Here is a 19,763-nt window from a genome sequence, read left to right on the forward strand (position 1 = left end):
GCCCATTGATCTATATATATATATTAAAAAAAATCGGACCATGGTTTTTGCAAAGGATTTGGCCTGAGCAGATGTCGGTTTCTTTCCAAACTCGGATTTATTTTTGGTGAGTTTCTTTGCTTTGTTGGGTTGTTGTTTTTTTCACCACCACCCCTGAAAGTCGGCACGATGCTCCCCAGCTGCGGTGAATGTCCGCCAGTAAGCCTGAAGGTAATCCTTCTCGGTTCCCACATCCTGCTTTCAATCAGCAGAGATCGTTTTGGATGGCGAGGGGATGGGTTCGGATCTGTACAGCATGCTGTCACAAAACTCTCTACGTCCTGCATTTCAGGCAATGGACCAACGTCGTGGAAGGCAAGCCGGCTCAACCGTCAGCAGGACGTCCTCTTCTCGCGGACCACGCGTGGCGAGCTAACCAGGTGCCCCTTTTCCAGGAAGGGCAAGAGGGAGGGGGGGGTTTGTTGTTTTTCTTTCAAGAAAGCAGTTCGTCTTCGCTCACATGTGGCAGATTGTTCGTGGCGCAGAAGGCCTCTTCGCTGCTTTGTTTTCTGCTTTGAAAGGAAGACAAAGATGGGGGGGGGGCTAAAATGTAGGAATGGAAGGAAAATCTGGGGGGATTTTCTCCAACCCCATTTTTTCAAGTTTTAAGAGATGTTCAATATCAAGAGGAAGGGAAGGAGGGAATGGAAGGGAAGGAAGAGGGAAGGAGAGAAGGAGGGAAGAAAGAAGGAAGGAAGGAAGGAAGGAAGGAAAGGGAGGAAGGAAAGGAAGGAAGAAAAAGGAGGGAGAGAGGGAGGAAGGAAGGAAAGGAAGGAAGGAAAGGGAGGGAGGGAGGAAAAGAAGGGGAGGAAGGAAAGGAAGGAAGGAAGGAGAAGGAAGGAAGGAAGGAGAGAGGGAGGGAGGGATGGAGGCTATACATTAACCATAGCCCTCTCAGAGGCACTTACATCAAGTAAGTCTGTCGGTCCGGGGCAGACAGAAATCTTTCTTCTCTTCTACTCCCCTCAAACGGATTTCCAAAAGATCTTTTCCTGATCATGGATTTTACCAGGATCTGAGAACAGAAGATATTTCCGTAGTTATGTCAAGCCCTCTTCCACCATTATGACTCTGAGTTCTCTTGGAGATCACTCATGTATATTATTATTATTATACGATTGTATCACAGCGGCCAGTTGATTCGCCGGATTTGGTATTGATTACTAGTCGGGCCCCACCCAGGGGCCTAGGACATCGTAACGTATTTTCAGAAGAGAAGGGATAAATATGACACAAGTATTTCTGGAAAAGAAGGATACAGGATGCAGTTAATCCCCAGGGACCTTCGATTTTAAATGAAAGGTGAGGACTGGATTATAGTGAAATTAAAATCTAGGTGGCGGGTAACTTTGTCAAAGAATGGCAGATAAAATCCAGAATGATTTGGGAGCTTGGCTTGGTTTAGGATTTTCTTAAAAGTAGCAACCACCTCAGTGCATGAAGTAGGTGTACAGATAGCGCTGTATCTAGCCACTGTTCATTTAGTTTCAAGTTAGAACAGCACTGAAAAAAGTGACTTTTGACCGTCTCTCATGCCTGCGACCTCTGCAGCATCCCCGCTTGGCAACTGGTTCATGGTTATGACAGTTGTTAAAGGTAAAGGTTCCCCTCACACCTATGTGCTAGTCGTTCCCGACTCTAGGGGGCGCTGCTCATCTCCGTTTCAAAGCACAGGCAACCTTCATCAATCTCTTGCACAGGGTAAATCTAGAATTCGACCGGCTGAGTCCATTATTCCCACTTCATTTGAAGCTCTGAGTCAGCCCTCTGGCTCTCTGCAGGGACCCATAGCGGTTTAATGGCAAAGTCATTACCGAAATTGGAGCCGATTCGAAAGACGTGGGATCGACATTCTCAAAAGGCTGGCAGCGGCATCAACCAAGGGACGGGATATTCAAAGTCCACTCACCACGGTGGCTAAGCTGGGGATGTGCTTGACCGAATTCTCCACCTCTTCTTCGGTCACCTCGATCAGCGTGCAATTTTCATCTTCCGTCGGCAGCGGTTCGATGCCGTTCTTGGTGACCCACGGATGCAGCTGGGGGAATGGAAAAGAGGGAGGGAGGGAGGGAGGGACAAAGAGACAAGCGTTGGCAGGAAAATTAGGGGGGGAGGGAAACCTCATCATAAGGAATATGGCACTTTGGTTACATATATTAAAACTTCCCATTAAATCTAGTCTCTTACTGTTTTCAAGAAACTGAACCTGGCCATGAAGTTACCTTAATTTCTGGGATGGTGATCCTGGATTCGGGCTTTTTATCCAGCATCTGGGTTATTAGATCCTTTAGTTCGTCAGGAATGTCTGGTCTTGGATGATTAAAAAAAATAAAATAAATAAGAACGATGCCTTTTGGATTGAGCAACGGTGGTTAAGTAAGGGGGGGGACGCAGTGGCTCAGGGACTAAGACGCTGAGCTTGTCGATCAGAAAGGGGATTGGCGGTTCGAATCCCTAGCGCCACGTAACGGAGTGAGCTCCCGTGACTTGTCCCAGCTTCTGCCAACCTAGCAGTTCAAAAGCACGTTAAAAATGCAAGTGGAAAAATAGGAGCCACCTTTGGTGGGAAGGGAACAGCGTTCCGTGCGCCTTCGGCGTTGAGTCATGCCGGCCACATGACCACGGAGACGTCTTCGGACAGCGCTGGCTCTTTGGCTTTGAAACGGAGATGAGCAACGCCCCCTAGAGTCGGGAACGACTAGCACATATGTGCAAGGGGAAGCTTTACCTTTACCTTATGGTGGTTAAGAAGTAAAAGTTGTAAGAATTGATCTTCAAAGGAAGTCAGGGGCAGTAATCTGAACTGTCATTCATGGCCCTCCTTTCCCCCCAAGATCTGAGCTGATACGATTCCTCCCAGGGGCGCTGAGAACTTGCAATGCCTCTAAAAGCATCAACGCATCTACTCAGTGGTGAAATTCAAATTTGTTTACTACCGGTTCGGTGGGCGTGGCTTTGTGGGCGTGGCAGGGGAAGGATAGTGCAAAATCCCCATCCCCTCCCCACTCTGGGGCCAGCCAGAGGTGGTATTTGCCGGTTCTCCGAACTACTCAAAAATTCCGCTACCGAGGGATAATAATTGGAGTTGAACTATTGAGGCAAAATGATGTTGTATGTATGGATTCAATATTCAGAATATCTTGTTTAAAATTAAGGAATAATAATTACAGTTGAAAAATTGACCTTTAATAATAATGTACTTATGTTTATCTAATAAACAATTTGTGATTCGATATATAATTGTAAGTGGTGACCACGGAAAGGATGCACAAAATCTTGTAACCAAACAACACGCTATATGAAATGGAAGAAAGTTGTATGTGTTTTATGTTTTTTGTTTGTTTTTGTTTGTTTAAAAATAAAATTAAAAATTAAAAAAAAACCCGCTACCGGTTCTCTAGAACCTGTCAGAACCTGCTGGATTTCACCCCTGCATCTGCTCAACGTGAGATCCAGGCACCCCCCCACCCCCCAATTGAGCATGGAAGGGAAGCGAAGGAGAGCCCTTCCCAGAATTCAAATTTCCCTTTTGGAAATCAGGAATCGCCCTTTGTCACCCTTGAGTTTGCAGGAGATGGAAGGATTTCCTACTTACTGGTCCGGAAATTCCAGCAACTGGCTCTTGATTTTGCTGTGCAGGCTGAGGATTCGCTCATCCATAAAAGGACACTGAGAAAGAAGGATAAGAATATCCCAGAAAGATATTTTGGCTGGCATAGATTGGGAGGGGGGCACAGAGGAGAAACTGGCTGTTGTTCCCCTTCGAATCGCACAGTGTGAGCGGCAAAACAGTTCTACGACAACCTGAGCCACAACTGGGTCACCTCCAAAGGGCTTAACACCAAATTACTGGGGTACATTGATCAATGGGGGTGAAGGAGCTGCTTTGCTCCGTAAAAAATGCACATTAATCCCACCAAACTAAAAAAAAAAGTGTTTCCATTAACTAGTATGTCATCTGGGTACAAATATTTTGTGCCAACATTAAAATATACAACCTTATTCATTATTTAATCTCATCTTGGCTTAATTTCCAATACCTTAAGAATCTAATATTGCAACCATCCCACTGTGATTTATTTAATTCTATTAGTTATATTGACTAATAATTCATTTTCTATACTTTTAAGTTAACTCCTTTTACTATTAATTCTGATGTCTACTCTCTAACCACTGGTAAAAAGATTCCCAAATTGTTATAATAATTGGTTTGTTCTTTCTCTTGGATAGCCAGGGTCAGTCTGTTCAGTTCTGCACATTCTAATATTTTCCTAATCCTAATGGTTAATGGGAAATAGATTTTTTATATACATTTTTTTTTTAAAAAGTATTTTCGTGCAGCTAACAAAACTGGACTTAAAATTATCCATTCTGTGTTCTTGTCTGTTTGCAGAATTGTATGTGGAAACGTTTTCGGGTTTTAGCACTTTTTAAAAAAAAAAGGAATTTCACCCTAGCATAGGAATTGGACAAGTGGGAAAACGAGAAAACCACAAATTGAGAGAGCCGCTCGTTTCTGCCTGACTTAATATCCATTATTAAGAGGCTTGGATTCTGTAAACGGAATGCTTTCTTTGGCCTGGCATCTGACCAATGGGGGGAAAACTGGCAAACAGATAGAAAATGAGGTTTTGTTACCTGTCCAAAGACAAAACAGTACAGGGTGATTCCCATTGCCCAGACATCTAAAGCCTTGGAAAGGAAGGAAGGAAGGAAAAAAGGAGGGAGGGAGGGAAGAAGCAAGGAGAGAGGAAAAAAGGAGGGAGGGAGAGAGGGAAGAGGATGGCAGGAGGGAGGGAGGGAGAGGTAGGAAGGGAGGAGGGAAAGAGGGAGGAAAGAAAGAAAGAAGAGAGGGAGGAAGGAGTGGTAGAGACAGAGAGGGAGAAAGGGGGAGAGGAGGAGGAGAGAAGTGGGGAAGGAGAAAGAGAGAACATTAACTTTTCAAAAACGCTTTCTCCTTGCATTATTATCACTGATACTATTATAAACTAGAAGAAAAATCTAGATTCTAGATGGTATTTTGCCTCTTTATACAGCAATGTCTACTCCATTCACTTTCCAAGGGCTGGCATAAATGATTATTATACTGACACATCCAACCAGTTCTACAGGGAAATAGATCTGCCATGAGATCTAGTGATCTACCTATTGACCTAATGGTCGATCACACAGCTTCACAATTGAGGCATGGACACAAGTCCCCAGCCACCAACTAACAATTGTTGGTTTGTACAACTAACAATAAACCACCGACCGACTACATTCACCTATTGTGCTTTTTTAAGGTTTGTTTTAACCAAACGTTAACTAAGCCACGATTGTCAGGATTTACATGGTCAAAAATCCCAGATGAAGCTGGTTTGTTTTAAGCCGGGTTCGCAGACGGTGTCAGCTTGAATTAGGAGTCAGTTCTGAAAAACTTTTCAATTCCTACCCGAGGCTAGAAAAACACAATGACTCGGGAACAGGCGGTGCTGTTTTTTCATTCCCCCCCCCTTACCTTTCCTGAAAAGATTTTCCTGGTTTCAGAGAGGGTCTCTGGGGCCATAAACGCTGGCGTGCCCACCGTGTTGGTCAAGAGGGCGTCCGATCCTTTGAATTCATTACTCACGCCAAAATCGGCAATTTTGATGTGACCGTCCTCTCCCACCAAAAGGTTGGAAGGCTTAATATCCCGATGGATAATTTTTTGGTAGTGTACTGCGGAGAAACATTAAATAAATGTGAGACGTTCACTTTTTCAAAAACATACTATAAAAAGCCTCAAAAACAGGCTGAAAAACGCCTCAAAAATGGGCTGATAAAAGCCTTGAAAATTCGCCAAGAAAAGCCTCAAAAATGAGCCAAAAAGCCTCAAAAATGGGCCAAGAAAAACCTTGAAAATGGGCCAAAAAGAGCTTCAAAAATGGGGCAAAAAGTCTCAAAAATGGGCTGAAAAAAGCCTCAAAAACAGCCCGAAAAAAGTCCTGAAAAAAGCCAAAAACAGACTCAAAAACAGGGCGGTCAGAGGCCCCCAAAATGCCTGGGGAGGTGAGTGGGGCTTCACCAATATTCAGTCTATAAGACGCAGACATTTCCCCCCCCCCCCTTTTGGGAGACAAAAAGGTGCATCTTATATTCCAACAAATACGGCAATCTACTCTTTTCTTACAAGGCCCAGCCTTGGGATGGAAAAAAGGCTCCCACGCTCAACCCATGCCTTTGTGTCTTTTTTCTACACACTCACAATATTCAATGCCTTTGATCAGGTCTTGGAAATAGAATCGTGCCTGGTCTTCAGTAAGAGGTTTCAGATTGGGAACTTCCATCACTGGCCTGGAAAAGGAAAAATAAAAATTAGAATCAGGGACCAGTTTGGATGGAAGAGAAGCAGACAATAAAAGAGGGAGTCAAGCTATTCTCCAAGGCACCTGAGGGGTAGAACAAGAAGCAATGGGTGGAAACTAATCAAGGAGAGAAGCAACTTAGAACTGAGGAGAAACTTCCTGACAGTGAGAACAATGAATCAGTGGAACAGAAGTTGCCTCCAGAAGTTATGAATGCCCCAACACTGGAAGTCTTTAAGAAGATATTGGATAACCATTTGTCTGAAGTGGTGTAGGGTTTCCTGCCCAAGCAGGGGGTTGGACTAGAAGAGCTCTAAGGTCCCTTCCAATTCTGTTATTCTATTCTAATTTCTCCCCTTATTTTGTGATGCAACATGTACACGATTAGTTTAAAACAATGAAAACAATAACCATCTTACCCTTTTTTCACAAGCTCAAACACTGAAATGCAAAAAAAAAAAAAAAAGGGACAGGCCATTACAAAGAGGAACATTTACGTAAGAAAAACAATCTCAAATAGTTGACAGGGTCCATCAACCCCTTGGCAGGGTTCCTATGATCTATTCAGCCCCTCCTTGATCTACTTAAAAGTTGTGACAACTTGGTCAGCAAGTCAATCATAGGTGGGGGATAGACTGTTCCCTTCCCAACAAAGGTGGTCCCTAATTTTCTAGCCAAAGAGCCAGCGCTGTCCGAAGACGTCTCCGTGGTCATGTGGCCGGCATGACTTAAATGCCGAAGGCGCACGGAACGCTGTTCCCTTCCCACCAAAGGTGGCTCCTTCTTTTCTACTTGCATTTTTTACCTGCTTTCGAACTGCTAGGTTGGCAGAATCTGGGACAAGTCACGGGAGCTCACTCCGTTACGCGGCGCTAGGGATTCGAACCGCCGAAGTGATGACCTTTGTGATGAACAAGCTCAGCGTCTTAGCCCCTGAGCCACCACGTCCCTTTTATGAAGGGACTCTATGAAGGGGCTCAAATCCCTCCTCACCTCTAATAGAGGAGCGGCTGGAAGGAATGCACGCCTGGCTGGCTGAGCCTTGAATTGTGTTGGGCTCCAAAATCAAATTTCATTAGGAAAACAGCAACACCCAATCAACACCAGATGGCATGAGGAGGGATGAAATACGGAAGGGCCGTTCGCCACTTATTTTTGTCTCGCTTCCATCTGGAACCGGGCTCCGGTGGAGGAAGCGTGTTGGAGAGGCTGCCCTGCAGAGAATGCTGCACTCCTTTTATTGGGGCAGAATTCTCGGCTTGGAAGGCGGGGCGATAAGCAGCCTGTCCTTTTCAGACCAAGATTAATGCAACAATCTGGGTTTAATTTGTAGACCCTCAAAGTAGAAATTTCAGACGAATCAGAACATCAAAAGAAAGAGAGATGAGGATGGCTCACCCATGTATAAGTGATCTTCGGTAGGGTCATCCAGTACCTGCCAGCAACGAGAAGGACAAAATGGGACACTGTATCTTAGCTATACTCACTGTTGTGGCCCACCAGCGGTCAGCGAAGGTGGCGGCAGAGTCAGACAGTGAGGAGGGTTGGGGAGGAACCTGGGCCAGTCCTGGAGTCTGGGGAAGGCTCTTAGGAGGGCTCTGTGTCGGAGGCAGAGAGGGGGCCAGGGCCGTATGCCAGTTATCAGCTGCCTTCGGAGTCAGACATCAGTGGGGCAGAAGAACAGCTGGAGCCTGTTCCCAGGGTGTGCATGCGCAGACGAAGGGAACAGCTAAAGAACGGGGGTCGACTCGGGAGTAAGGCCACAGGTGGACGATGAATGGCCCCTCCCAGAGGAAATAAAAGAGGAGCAAAAGGGGAGTGGAGTTTGCAGGAGACCATTAGTTCGCTTCATTGGTTCGTGACTCTCCTTGACTCCTTGCCAAGTTCTGCAGATCTTGGCCTGTCCGCTCTCCAAGCCAGATAAGGTCTGTGACTGTAAATCCTCCCTTGAAAGACTTTGCTGGAGGTGAAGGAGCAGAATTCACAGCCAGTTAATAAAAGGGTTTCTTGGCAAGGAGTTGCTTCGTGATTTGGGGAACCCAAGGTCAGAACATTCACCTCATGAAATTCCCCTAGTAAACCTAGATTTGAATGTTGGAAACAGGAACTTCTCACTAACCTCCAGTGGCTAGAGTGGGTCCATAATGGGAACCCATCTGCTCCCACATTCTCCTGTGAAATGCACTAGACTGGTATGCCAATGCTACCGGCAAGTTCTGGAAACCCCCCTTGCCGCCAGTTCAAGGCCAGCCTCACCTCCACCAGCTTCACGATGTTCGGGTGGTCCAGCTTCTTCAAGATGGCGATCTCTTGGTAGACCTGCTCAATGGGTCCTCTGGGTTGGCAGAATCCTTCCAGGGGCAGCTTGGTACCCCGAGGAGGAGGGCGGCCTAAGGGAGAAGATACGGAGGTGATGAGAAGAGGGGGAGGGGGGGAACAATTCGTTTGGTCGTTAGATTCGTTTCAGGAGTGTGAAGATCTGTCCGTGAATCTCAGAGACTCTGTGCCCAGTCTATCCTTACACAGCATCTCGTTGGGAAAATATTGACATGGCAGCTTTCCAAGCTAGATAAGGTCTGTGGTCATAAATACTCCTTTGAAAGACCGTTTGCCAGGCCTTGGCTGAATGTGAAGGAGAGGAATTCACATTCGTTTGATAAAAGGAGTTTTGTCGGGACCAGGAATCTGCCTCTTGCTTTTTGGGGGAAACAAAACAACACCCCAACTTACGTGGGAAGCCTGCTTGTCTCATCAGCTTCTTCTTCGAAAGCACTTTCATTGCCTGCAGGAGACAAGGACATTGTGTTGAGTTGCCGGGGAACAAAACAACGCATAACGCAACCCCAAAATTAATTGGGCGTTGCTCCGAAACGGTTTCACAATGAGTTTTCTGCACCGCTTGTTGTTTCTAGGCTGTTCTAGATCTGCATTGCAAATTATTCCGGGAATGAAACCCATAGATAGATTGAATAAATTAAGTTCCGGTCCTGTGCAAAACTTACGAATTCCCCCTGGTCGAAACTCATCGGCCAATTCCACCCTCTCCTTCCTTTCGTTCAAAAACTTGTTTTAGGTTAAACTGAGGCAATCTGTGCCAGCTGATGAGTGCTTACTCACATAGTAAGTGTTGTCGTTTTCATTGTACGCCAGCTTCACAACACCGTAGGAGCCCTGAGAAACACGCACACACAAACGGTGGGTGAAGAAAACAGGAGGGAAACAACAGTTCCCCCTAAATGTTGCTGAAATGATTGACAAGTTCTTGTTAGATAAAGATAAAGCTTCCCCTCGCAGATCTGCGCTAGTCGTTCCTGACTCTAGGGGGCGTTGCTCATCTCTGTTTCAAAGCCGAAGAGCCAGCGCTGTCCGAAGACGTCTCCGTGGTCATGTGGCCGGCATGACTCAACAACGAAGGCGCACGGAACGCTGTTCCCTTCCCACCAAAGGTGGTTCCTATTTTTCTACTTGCATTTTTACATGCTTTCGAACTGCTAGGTTGGCAGAAGCTGGGACAAGTCACGGGAGCTCACTCCGTTACGCGGCGCTGGGGATTCGAACTGCTGAACTGCCGACCTTTCTGATCAACAAGCTCAGCATCTTAGCCCCTGAGCCACCCTGTCCCTTAAGTTCATTTTATTAGTATATTTATTTACAGAGGGAGAAAGTCAGGCGGTTTCCATCCCAAATACGCAACAATTATGCAAGGACGTGTATGTGTGTGTGTGTGTGTGTGTGTGTTTACCTTTCCAATTTCATCCTTCAGAGTGTATTGATTGAGCTGGACACAATCCTGCGGAAGATAAAAATCAAGAGGCAGAATGAACGACCGAGAAGTCGATAACAAAACAACCTGCCATTCAGCCACATTTCGTCCTCCTTTCCTCCCCTGGGGGATCATAAAACCTCCTCCGTTCGCACAGCTAAGTTACTGCCACTTGTTTCCATAGAAGCCACCAACATGTGGTGTGTGGGTGTGAGTACACACAAACACAACACAGGCAAACAGAGAAGCATTCTGACAAGGATGAATTGCCCAGGGCTTCGGCTACCATTATCCCCAACCTTGACTTCAAAACACTTAGCTACGTTTCTTTATGAGAAAAAATAGCCACACCATCTCTATAATTCCATCATCCACTTATGGTATTTCTGCATCTTTCCCCCCCTCCTTTTCTCCTTCCCCTCGTTCCCTTTTCCTTTCCTTTTTCTTCCTCCTTTTAAAAACGATCATCAAACCAACCACCTCTGCTCCCCACTGCCCGGGACATGGCTTCTCTTACCTGCAGCCCCGTGATCGATACTCGGTGGGACTCGATGGTGGGCCTCCGGGGCAGACGTGGGGAGGAGTGTGGGGAGGTGACAGGGGAGTTTGGAAGGGAAGGGTAAATGTAGCGCCCGTTGACCCCCATGTTCCCGCTGGGGAACTGGACGGAGGGAGACCTCTCTTGCAGGGACAGCTTACGACTGGAAAGGTTGACCTTGATCCAGGATTCCCTGGAAGTCCTCGGAGGGTTGGCCAGGCCTGGTTCTCCAAGGTCTCCAGGAATCGGAAGAGTCTCCTGCTCCTCACACGGCTCCATGCGCTCCTCTTCCAGCAGACCCTCCGCCTGGCCCGGTGTGGAACTGGGAGGAGACTCGTACTCCGCTACCACCACGAAGGACTCCATGGCGCTCCAAGGGGTCACATTTTAGATCCGTCAAGCGGGCATGCTCCTCTCGCGCACGGCCAAAGGAGTCACGGCACAGGAGGAGCTTGGTGGGGACAGGACAGATGGAGGCGCATGGGGGCATTATGTGCTGGCCGGCGGAAGGCCCATGCTGCTCCCGGAAGCTGGATCTATCTGGAGGAAGGAGAGACAAGACGGAGCAGATGGCCGTGAGATTGGGCAACAGGCGAAGGCAAAAACTGCAGTCGACAAAAAGGGGTAATGCCCAGGTTCACGCAAGATAAATAAACTATATCATGGCTTAGATTTATCCAGCCAATGTAGGATAACGACAAGAAGCCACCATCTGTGGAGTTCTTGGTGCTTTCTGAGCTTGGTCCGAGTTTGTTATGGCAGTGATGATGTGACCTAGTTGGGTCATGAAACGTCTGCAAGAAAAGCGCAAGGACCTCACAGTTCTCCTCCTCCTCTCTGCAAACCCCATTCCTTTCTAGCACTGATGATGTTCCCCAGTTGGGTCATGAAACGTCTGCAGGAAAAACCACCAAGCTCAGAGAGCACCCAGGACCCCACAGGCCAATCCTGATCTACTGAGATTCTCTTCTCTCAGAAACCCTGATCTGGGAGCCGAAGCCAACCGGAAAAACCAGAGAAAAATACAACTCAGTCCAGGAGCCTGCCTATATTTCCAGAATTGCAAATCTTAAGACGCTACAGCCCAGCATACCTCGTTGACGACAGCTTCTTCTTCTTCTTTTTTTTAACTCATGCAGATTTCAGAAGCGAAATAAAACAAACTCATTTTCGCTTCTCTCTAAAACTGCCAGAAACCAGAAGCAGGAATTAGAAACACGTCAGGAGCAATTTCCTCAACGCTCTGAAGAGGAAGCAAAGGACTTGTCGAAATTAGAGCCACCCTTAAAATGCTTGTTCAAATTCCACCCTCGGGCCAAACAATTCTGAACCTCGACAAGAGACACACCCATTAGGTTTTAATTCAGAATAAGCGAGGAAAGCCATGTGGGCAGGTGAGTGACAGGTGCCAATAACTCTTTTATCATCACACTTTTTTTCCTTGTTCAGAAGAGGGGACTGGCAGATTTACCACACGCCTCCCCTGCTTAATTGTTTTCTTTTAAAAAAGTAATTTCTAACGCAACAATTTTAAAAAAAGAGAGAAATCTCTTACATTTTGTGCAGATGCCTATCAAGAGGTATTATAACCTTAGTTTTCAGGCTGACAACATCAGGTTGAAGAGGGGGGCCATTGAGGGACAGAGGGATGCTGAGATTTGGGGTGCTCACGGATTTTACACTCCAGGAAAAAGGAAGAAGAAAACAAGGTTTTTTTCCCCCCGCGCTCTTTTTAGCAAGAAGGCTTGGGTATTATTTAGAAATTCAGAAGAGAAAAAAAATGCTTGTAGGAAAAGGATCTGAAATTAAAGCAGGGGTTATAACAATAGCACAGACCTATCCATTGAGCTGTAAAGATAGATAGATAGATAGATAGATAGATAGATAGATAGATAGATAGATAGATAAAAACCATATAGATAGATAAAAACCATATAGATAGATAGATTAGATAGATAGATAAATAAAAACAGATAGGTAGGTAGGTAGGTAGGTAGGTAGGTAGGTAGGTAGGTAGGTAGGTAGGTAGATAGGATAGATAGATAGATAGATAGATAGATAGATAGATAGATAGATAGATAGATAGATAGATAGAAGCCAAATACCACTCACTCATCATCATATCTCCAGAATTGTAAAGTCTACAAACTAATTTGGCATGTATGTTCCTCCTGGCTTCTAGGTGCTCACTAAGAAAGGATTTGTCAAAATGACCATCAGATAATTAATACTTCTTATACAGTAATTAACACACTCTGATGCTAAGGAGTTCTACTACTCCTCCCCACCTGAAAAGAACTCTGTTCCAACTGCCAGTTGCCTCACATTCCGTTACCTCAGTTCAAACTGGCAGACGTTCCACTCCTTCACTCAGGAGCGGCCTGGGGCTCCCTACAGTACTAAACGTCAGTGCCTCACCAAAACGTCTACGCCTTCCACCTATGGAACTGCTTCCGGACTCAAGGCGATGGGAGCGATATTCCCTTATATGTTTCACCAACCGCCACTGATTGAGAACCAAATTCCTCCTGCATAGTCCAGAACTGATCGCCTCAAGACTGCTGCTTTTACCAGTTGGAATGCGCTTAAAAACTCCCTCATTGTAACGCTCTCGCTATTCTCCTTAGAGTTCTAAAATTTCCCCAAAGCCATTATGCAGATGCTTAAAAGCAATTCGGAGAGAATGAGAGCAGAGATAATGAAGCGTAATGAAAAGACTACTCCGGGCGGAATTAAGGATGACATTCAGGCACAGATCAGAAACTGGAGAGAAAAGACAAGTGGCTTGATGGAATATGGAGAGCCAAAGTTGGGTTCAATTATGATCCAGCCCACCGATGTGGCACTAAGCTAAACCCACCGAGAATGTCTTAAGGTAAAGGTTCCCCTTGCACACATGTGCTAGTCATTCCTGACTCTAGGGGGTGGTGCTTTCAAAGCCGAAGAGCCAGCGCTGTCCGAAGACGTCTCCGTGGTCATGTGGCTGGCATGACTAAACGCCGAAGGCACATGGAACACTGTTCCCTTCCCACCAAAGGTGGTTCCTGTTTTTCTACTTGCATTTTTTACGTGCTTTCGAACTGCTAGGTTGGCAGAAGCTGGGACGAGTTACGGGAGCTCACTGTTACACGGCGCTAGGGATTCGAACCGCCAAACTGCCGATCTTTCTGCTCAACAAGTTCAGCGTCTTAGCCGCTGAGCCACCGTGTCCCCACTGGGGAGCCCTAATGGATGACAATATAGAATAACAGAGTTGGAAGGGACCTTGGAGGTCTTCTAGTCCAACCCCCTGCTTAGGCAGGAAACCTTACATCGCTTCAAATGTTTATCCAAACTCTTCTTAAAAACATCCAGTGTTGGGGCATTCACAACTTCTGGAGGCAAGTTGTTCCACTGATTAATTGTTCTGTCGGGAAATTTCTCCTTAGTTCTAAGTTGCTTCTCTCCTTGATTAGTTTTCACCCATTGCTTCTTGTTCTACCCTCAGGTGCTTTGGAGAATAGCTTGACTCCCTCTTTTTTTGGGCAGCCCCTGAGATATTGGAAGACTGCTATCCTGTCTCTTCATTAAACTAGACATACCCAGTTCCTGCAACCGTTCCTCATATGTTTTAGCCTCCAGTCCCCTAATCCTCTTTGTTGCTCTTCTCTGCACTCTTTCTAGAGTCTCCGCATATTTTCTACATCGTGGCGACCAGAACTGGATGCCGTATTCCAAGTGTGGCCTTATAATTTGTCCTTCTGAGTTGCATACAAGCAGGCGAGGCTTCCAAGTCCTCCTCCTGCTCCTTTATCCGACTACCGTCTAAAGGGGCTTCCGTGGGAACGTTTCAGCCTTCGGTTTGTCTCCCAATCCCACGCAGAATCTGAAACTTAATTCCAGGAGGGCTCCGAACTCCTCTTTCTCTTCGCTCCCCCACGCTTGGGGAGAAGAGGAAAAAAACGTCCTTGCAACAATGAAGTCTTAAAAGAAAGAAAAGAAAAAGCGGGGGAAGAACCGAAGGGAAAGGAAACAAAAGGCCCAGCTTGCAACTCATGGCACATTTGCCGAAGCTGAATGCTTTGGCTTCCCCTGCGCTTCCTCTCCCTCGCCTCTGCCCACGGAATGTGGGGAATCTGGAGAGATAAGGCTCTGCAGCTTGCAAAAAAAGGGGGGAGACGGGAGATAAACGGGAGAACAAGGACACACGAAGAGAGAGAGAGAGAGAGGGAGGGAGAGAGGGAGAGAGGGAGAGAGAGAGAGAGAGAGAAGCAACTTGGAAGGAGGCAAAGCAGGAGCTCTGCAAAAGTGTCTTTCTTTCTCTTTCCTTCCTTCTCTCCCTCCCTTCCTCTCATCCCCATCTCTTTCCTTCCTCGTTCCTACTGTATCTCTTCCCTCTCCCCCCATCTTCCTTCCTTCCTTTTCCTTCCTTCCCCTTTCCTTCCTTCATCTTTTTTTCTTCCTATTCCTATCTTCTTTCCTTCCTTCTCTCCTTCCTGTCCCTTTCCCCTTCCTTCCCCTTTCCTTCTTTCTCTTTCTTTCCTTTCCTTCCTTCATATTTTCCTTCCTTCTCTCCTTCCTTTTCCTTTCCCTTTCCCCTTCCTTCCTTTCTCCCTCCCCCCTTTCCTTTCCCTTCCTTTCCTCTTCTTTTCCCCTTCCTTCCTTCCTTCCTTCCTTCCTTCCTTCCCCCCTTTCCCTTTTCCCTCCCTCCCTCTTGTTGCTTCTCCCATTCATCCATCCCAAAGTCCAGCTTCTGAACTTGTCACGCCTGCTGCAGGTCCAATCTTGTACTGGAGAACTCAGAAAGAGCCAGGTTGCCCCAAAGCTCACCCCCCCACCCCATACCCCAGCCCCACTGTACAGCTCTCAAGGACCCAGACCGGAGGCAGTGTATCCACGCAGAACTGCACAGAAGGTACAAGAAGAAAAAGCCTCAAGGCTGTTCAGAAATAATAGCAACCATAACATACGAAGAACGGTTGCAGGAACTGGGTAGGTCTAGTTTAATGAAAAGAAGGACCAGGGGAGACAGGATAGCAGTGTTCCTTTATCTCAAGGTTGCCACAAAGAAGATTTGGAGGTCAAGCTATTCTCCAAAGCACCTGAGGGCAGAACAAGAAGCAATGGGTGGAAACTAATCAAGGTGAGAAGCAACTTAGAACTAAGGAGGAATTTCCTGACATTGAGAACAATTAACCAGTGGAACAGAAGTTGCCTCCAGAAGTTGTGAATGCCCCAACACTGGAAGTCTTTAAGAAGATGTTGGATAGCCATTTGTCTGAAACGGTATAGGGTTTCCTGCCTAGGCAGGGGGTTGGACTAGAAGACCTCCAAGGTCCCTTCCAACTCTGCTATTGTATTGCATAACAGCAGCAGCAGCTTTGGCTCCTCAAAGCAACCCCGAACTGAAGGAATCGAGTGCAAAAGAGAATTCAGAAATCATTTCTGAATTACTGCCCTTGTGAGGAGTGGAGGATATCTGAGCTGGAGGCACCACCGGTGGACAAAATCCATATGCTTCCTGAACAAACCCAACCTTAACTTCCACTCTATTTCTCTCTTTTTAAAAAAATCCATTTCTTGCATCCTAACAAGACAGGTGCTGCTCTGACTGGCCCAAGAGATTTGAACCCACGAAGCCAGGGAGGGGAAGGAACAAGAGGGCTCCCCCTCCCTCTTCCCAAATTTGCCTCGATTTTGCTATGCTGGCTGGGGAATTCTGGGAGCTGAGGTCCCCCCCTCTTCAAGCCATCGAGATTGAGAGACACGGATTTAAAGGGTTAGCAAAGAGTGAAGTTGTGCACCATGGACCAAAGCGTTGGCAACCTCAAGACGTGCCCAACGCAAGCTCTTCTTCGCGCCCTGCCCGCTTGCTTCCTTGCCTGCCCAGGATCAAGCAAACCCTGGATGATTCCTCCTTCCGAGACACCTTGGCGGGTGCCAGTCGTGCTCAGTTCATCCAGGACGGCAAGTGGAACTGAATGAAACCAGAAAGGGCCCCTCTCCTCCCGTCGGGAATAAATCATGGATCTCTACCCGCCCTGCCAATGTCAATTCGCCATCCCATCCCAGCTAGACTTCCCCTCTGCCCCGAAAGACAAGCAGAACGACACCCCCCCTCCCCATGCTCCAGACGGGGGGCTTCCTCCGCTCGGGTCCTGAACGCTCTGCACGTACCCTCCAGTTCAACACCCCCCCCAAACCAAACCAAAGAAAAAGGGAGGGGGGAGAAACCCCAACGCAGACAGTCCTTGGCGACCCCCAAAAGCCTCTGGAGCATCAGTTTTCCTTGCACGCTCCTTCTGCAGGTTTGCACTATGGCAACCTAAAAATAAGAGTATGGGTAGCCTTGGAAGGGGCTGGGTTTTATTTCTCCCCCGAGCTGCCAGTGGATCCCTCCCTAAAGCAGATCCCTTCTAGCTCTCCCGGCCCTTCCTGGTTTCCCCAGACAGATGTTAGCTACAAGGGGGATTCCCGGTGCCTTTTTCCTTTGCTCCGAGAGCATCCAGCATGGACTCTTTGCTCCTAGGAGACATCCAGATGTTGCAGAGGGGCGAGTCGAGTCGGAAAAGCGTCTCTTCCCCCTTTCCCCCAGGCCCCTTCCCCAAAATCTAGGGTTGCATCCCTCCCTTGGCGACCCCCTCCCAGCCAAATCCACCCCAGGAAGAAAGTATGCAGGGGAAGGAAAGATGCCAGCGAGCCCAGCCTCACCTTCCTGCTTCCTCCTCCTCCTCTTCCACCACCACCACCATCATCATCATCACCTACCTGCCTGTGGCTCCAACCGGCTGGAGGAGAGAGGCGGCTACAGCCCTGGGAAGGTCTCCCTTGCACGACAGCGCCAGCCAGACGCCCCAGATGCTGGCAGCTGTACCCCGATTGGCTGCGCCCGGAGCTTTTCCTGTCTAGAAAGTGAGAGTCGGCTCCAAGCAGCTGGCCGCCCATTGGCTCCACTGGGGCTGTCGAGACAGGCTCTGATTGGTGCAGAAGGAGGGGAGGGGGCTGTTATCAGGCCACCTCCCCAACCTCCTCCCTCCCCCCTTTCTCTCCCCCCCTCCCTTTCTCTCTTTCTCTCTCTCTCTTTTTCTGGCATTCATTCAAGCAGAAAAGGCAGGCAGGCAGGGTTCTCTGGGGAGCAAACTGCAGAGATCGGGGTTGGGGGGGGGGAAGAGAATTAAAGCCCCCAACTCCCCCCCCCCCCGAGGGTGATGATGGTGTCCCTGGCCTAACAAAGCACCCAGGCACAGCACTCTCTGCACACAACCCTGCGAGGTAGGCTGCTCTGGAGCCTCGGGGAGAAGGCTGGGAAGATTGCACACAAGAGGGAAAAAAACCCATAGGGATGGCTAATCCCAGTTTGCACACAATTGTTGCGTTACTTAAGTTTGGGACATGAAACATCTGCAAGGGAACAACCCAGCTCAGAGAGCACCAAGGACTCCACGGTCCTCCTCTTCTTCTCTGCAACCCCCCCTCCCTTCTAGCACTGATGATATTACCTAGTTGGGTCGTGCAATGTCTACAAGAAAACAACTAAGCTCAGAGAGCACCAGTGATTCCCCATTTCAGCCCTAAATCTAATCCACTAAGTGAACGGTTGTTAAGTCGAGGGCTCATAGAGTCAGCATCCAGAGGCTTGACAATTGGCTCACATTTACGACGGTCGCAGTGTTGTGGGGTTACACGATCCCCTTTGGGTTCTGCTATACTTTCTATACTTCCGCTACAATTTCTTCCATGAAGAAATTCTCTTTTTTGTGGTTTCTTCCTTTCCCCCTCCTCCATCCTCACAATCTGCCTGGCTGAGCGAAACAAGGCAACACTTCAACATCTCCTGCAACTGGTGTGTGTCCGTCCGTCCGTCCCCCGCCACATCCAGGCCTTGCCAAGCTTTGAAAAGTTGCTCCGCACAGACGGACGGACTCTTAAGCCACTCAAACTGCTGCTCCCAGGCCAGGGGAAAAAAAAATCTCTCCGAGAGAGATGGACGTGGCTTTTACCTAAGCTTAAAAGCCTTCCTGGAGCACCCAGGGTACCAAGGAAGTAGCCTTACCTCCATCAGACAAGGTTTCAATAATGCACGACGGGGAAGAGGAATGGGGATGATTCGCTAAGAGCTTCTCTTTTGCAAAACAAATCTATCTCCGCCGATGGACTTTGGGACAAAGATGTAATGGACCGGTTTGGAAACTCGGCGGCACTTTGCAAAACATTGGCTGGGCTGAGTCAGGATCAATCAATACGAGTCGTTTTCGACGTTAAAGCTAAAGGATCCCCTCACAAATGCGTGCTACTCGTTCCCGACTCTAGGGGGCAGTGCTCATCTCGGTTTCAAAGCCAAAGAGCCAGCGCTGTCCAAAGACGTCTCCGTGGTCATGTGGCCGGCATGACTCAACTCCCAAAGGCACACGGAACGCTGTTCCCTTCCCACCAAAGGTGGTTCCTATTTTTCTACTTGCATTTTTTATGTGCTTTCGAACGGCTACTTTGGCAGAAGCTGGGACAAGTCACGGGAGCTCCCTCCGTTACGTGGCGCTAGGGATTCGAACCACCGACCTTTTCTGGTCGACAAAAGCTCAGCTCTCAACGTTAGGGCCACACAATTGAGCTTGGAATTTACGTTGCCGAGCGACAAATTGGTGAGTTTTTGTTGCCATGGGACGATTTTTTCCTTGCCGCATTTGTTAAGGGAATCACTGCACTTGTTCAGTTAACACAACAGGGTTGTGTTGAGTGAATCTGGGGTCCCTGTTGACTGTTCAAAGTTATGGCACTGAAGAAATGTGACTTCTGGCCGTTTTTTCACACTTACGACCGTTGCATCCCCGCAGTCACACGATCAAAATTCAGACACTTGGCAGCTGGCTCTTATTTATTTTTATTGATTTTCTATTAAATACCTTTCTTAGTGCTTTACAAACATCGTGTTGTCTGGCTATTTAATTTGCTTAATAATTCTGACTATATTCTAAATCTCCACTCCTTTTTTTCCAACCATTGGCAAAATAAATTCCATGTCTGATAATATTGTATGTCCTCTTTCCGCTTAATTTTCATTGTCAATCTATCCATTTCTGCACAATGTAGTATCTGATTTCTTCATCTCACATTATATCTT

The 19,763-nt window shown here is 47.4% G+C and overlaps 1 protein-coding gene across 5 annotated transcripts; it reads right to left on the reverse strand.

Annotated features, from left to right (window-relative positions):
* Nucleotides 1-71: 71 nt before the first annotated feature.
* Nucleotides 72-18,714, reverse strand: CAMKK2 (calcium/calmodulin dependent protein kinase kinase 2). Of its 5 annotated transcripts, none has more exons than XM_081966238.1 (17): nucleotides 18,699-18,714; nucleotides 17,414-17,550; nucleotides 10,646-11,206; nucleotides 10,108-10,155; nucleotides 9,483-9,536; nucleotides 9,096-9,147; nucleotides 8,622-8,755; nucleotides 7,764-7,800; nucleotides 6,785-6,806; nucleotides 6,266-6,354; nucleotides 5,540-5,739; nucleotides 4,678-4,731; nucleotides 3,635-3,708; nucleotides 2,262-2,349; nucleotides 1,949-2,077; nucleotides 948-1,054; nucleotides 72-548 (listed from the first exon to the last, which is right to left on the reverse strand). In XM_081966238.1, the coding sequence occupies exons 3-17, from the start codon at nucleotides 11,030-11,032 to the stop codon at nucleotides 473-475; spliced, it is 1,551 nt and encodes a 516-aa protein (XP_081822364.1). In that variant the 5' UTR covers nucleotides 11,033-11,206; nucleotides 17,414-17,550; nucleotides 18,699-18,714; the 3' UTR covers nucleotides 72-472. The 5 variants fall into 5 exon arrangements, with proteins under 5 accessions (XP_081822364.1, XP_081822360.1, XP_081822362.1 ...); XM_081966234.1 differs by having other exon boundaries at nucleotides 72-551; XM_081966236.1 differs by lacking the exon at nucleotides 18,699-18,714 and adding an exon at nucleotides 11,760-11,852 and having other exon boundaries at nucleotides 72-551.
* Nucleotides 18,715-19,763: the final 1,049 nt, after the last annotated feature.

Source organism: Natrix helvetica (genome assembly GCF_964273705.1).
Source record: "Natrix helvetica genome assembly, chromosome: 14".
NCBI classification, from domain to species: Eukaryota; Metazoa; Chordata; class Lepidosauria; order Squamata; family Natricidae; genus Natrix; species Natrix helvetica.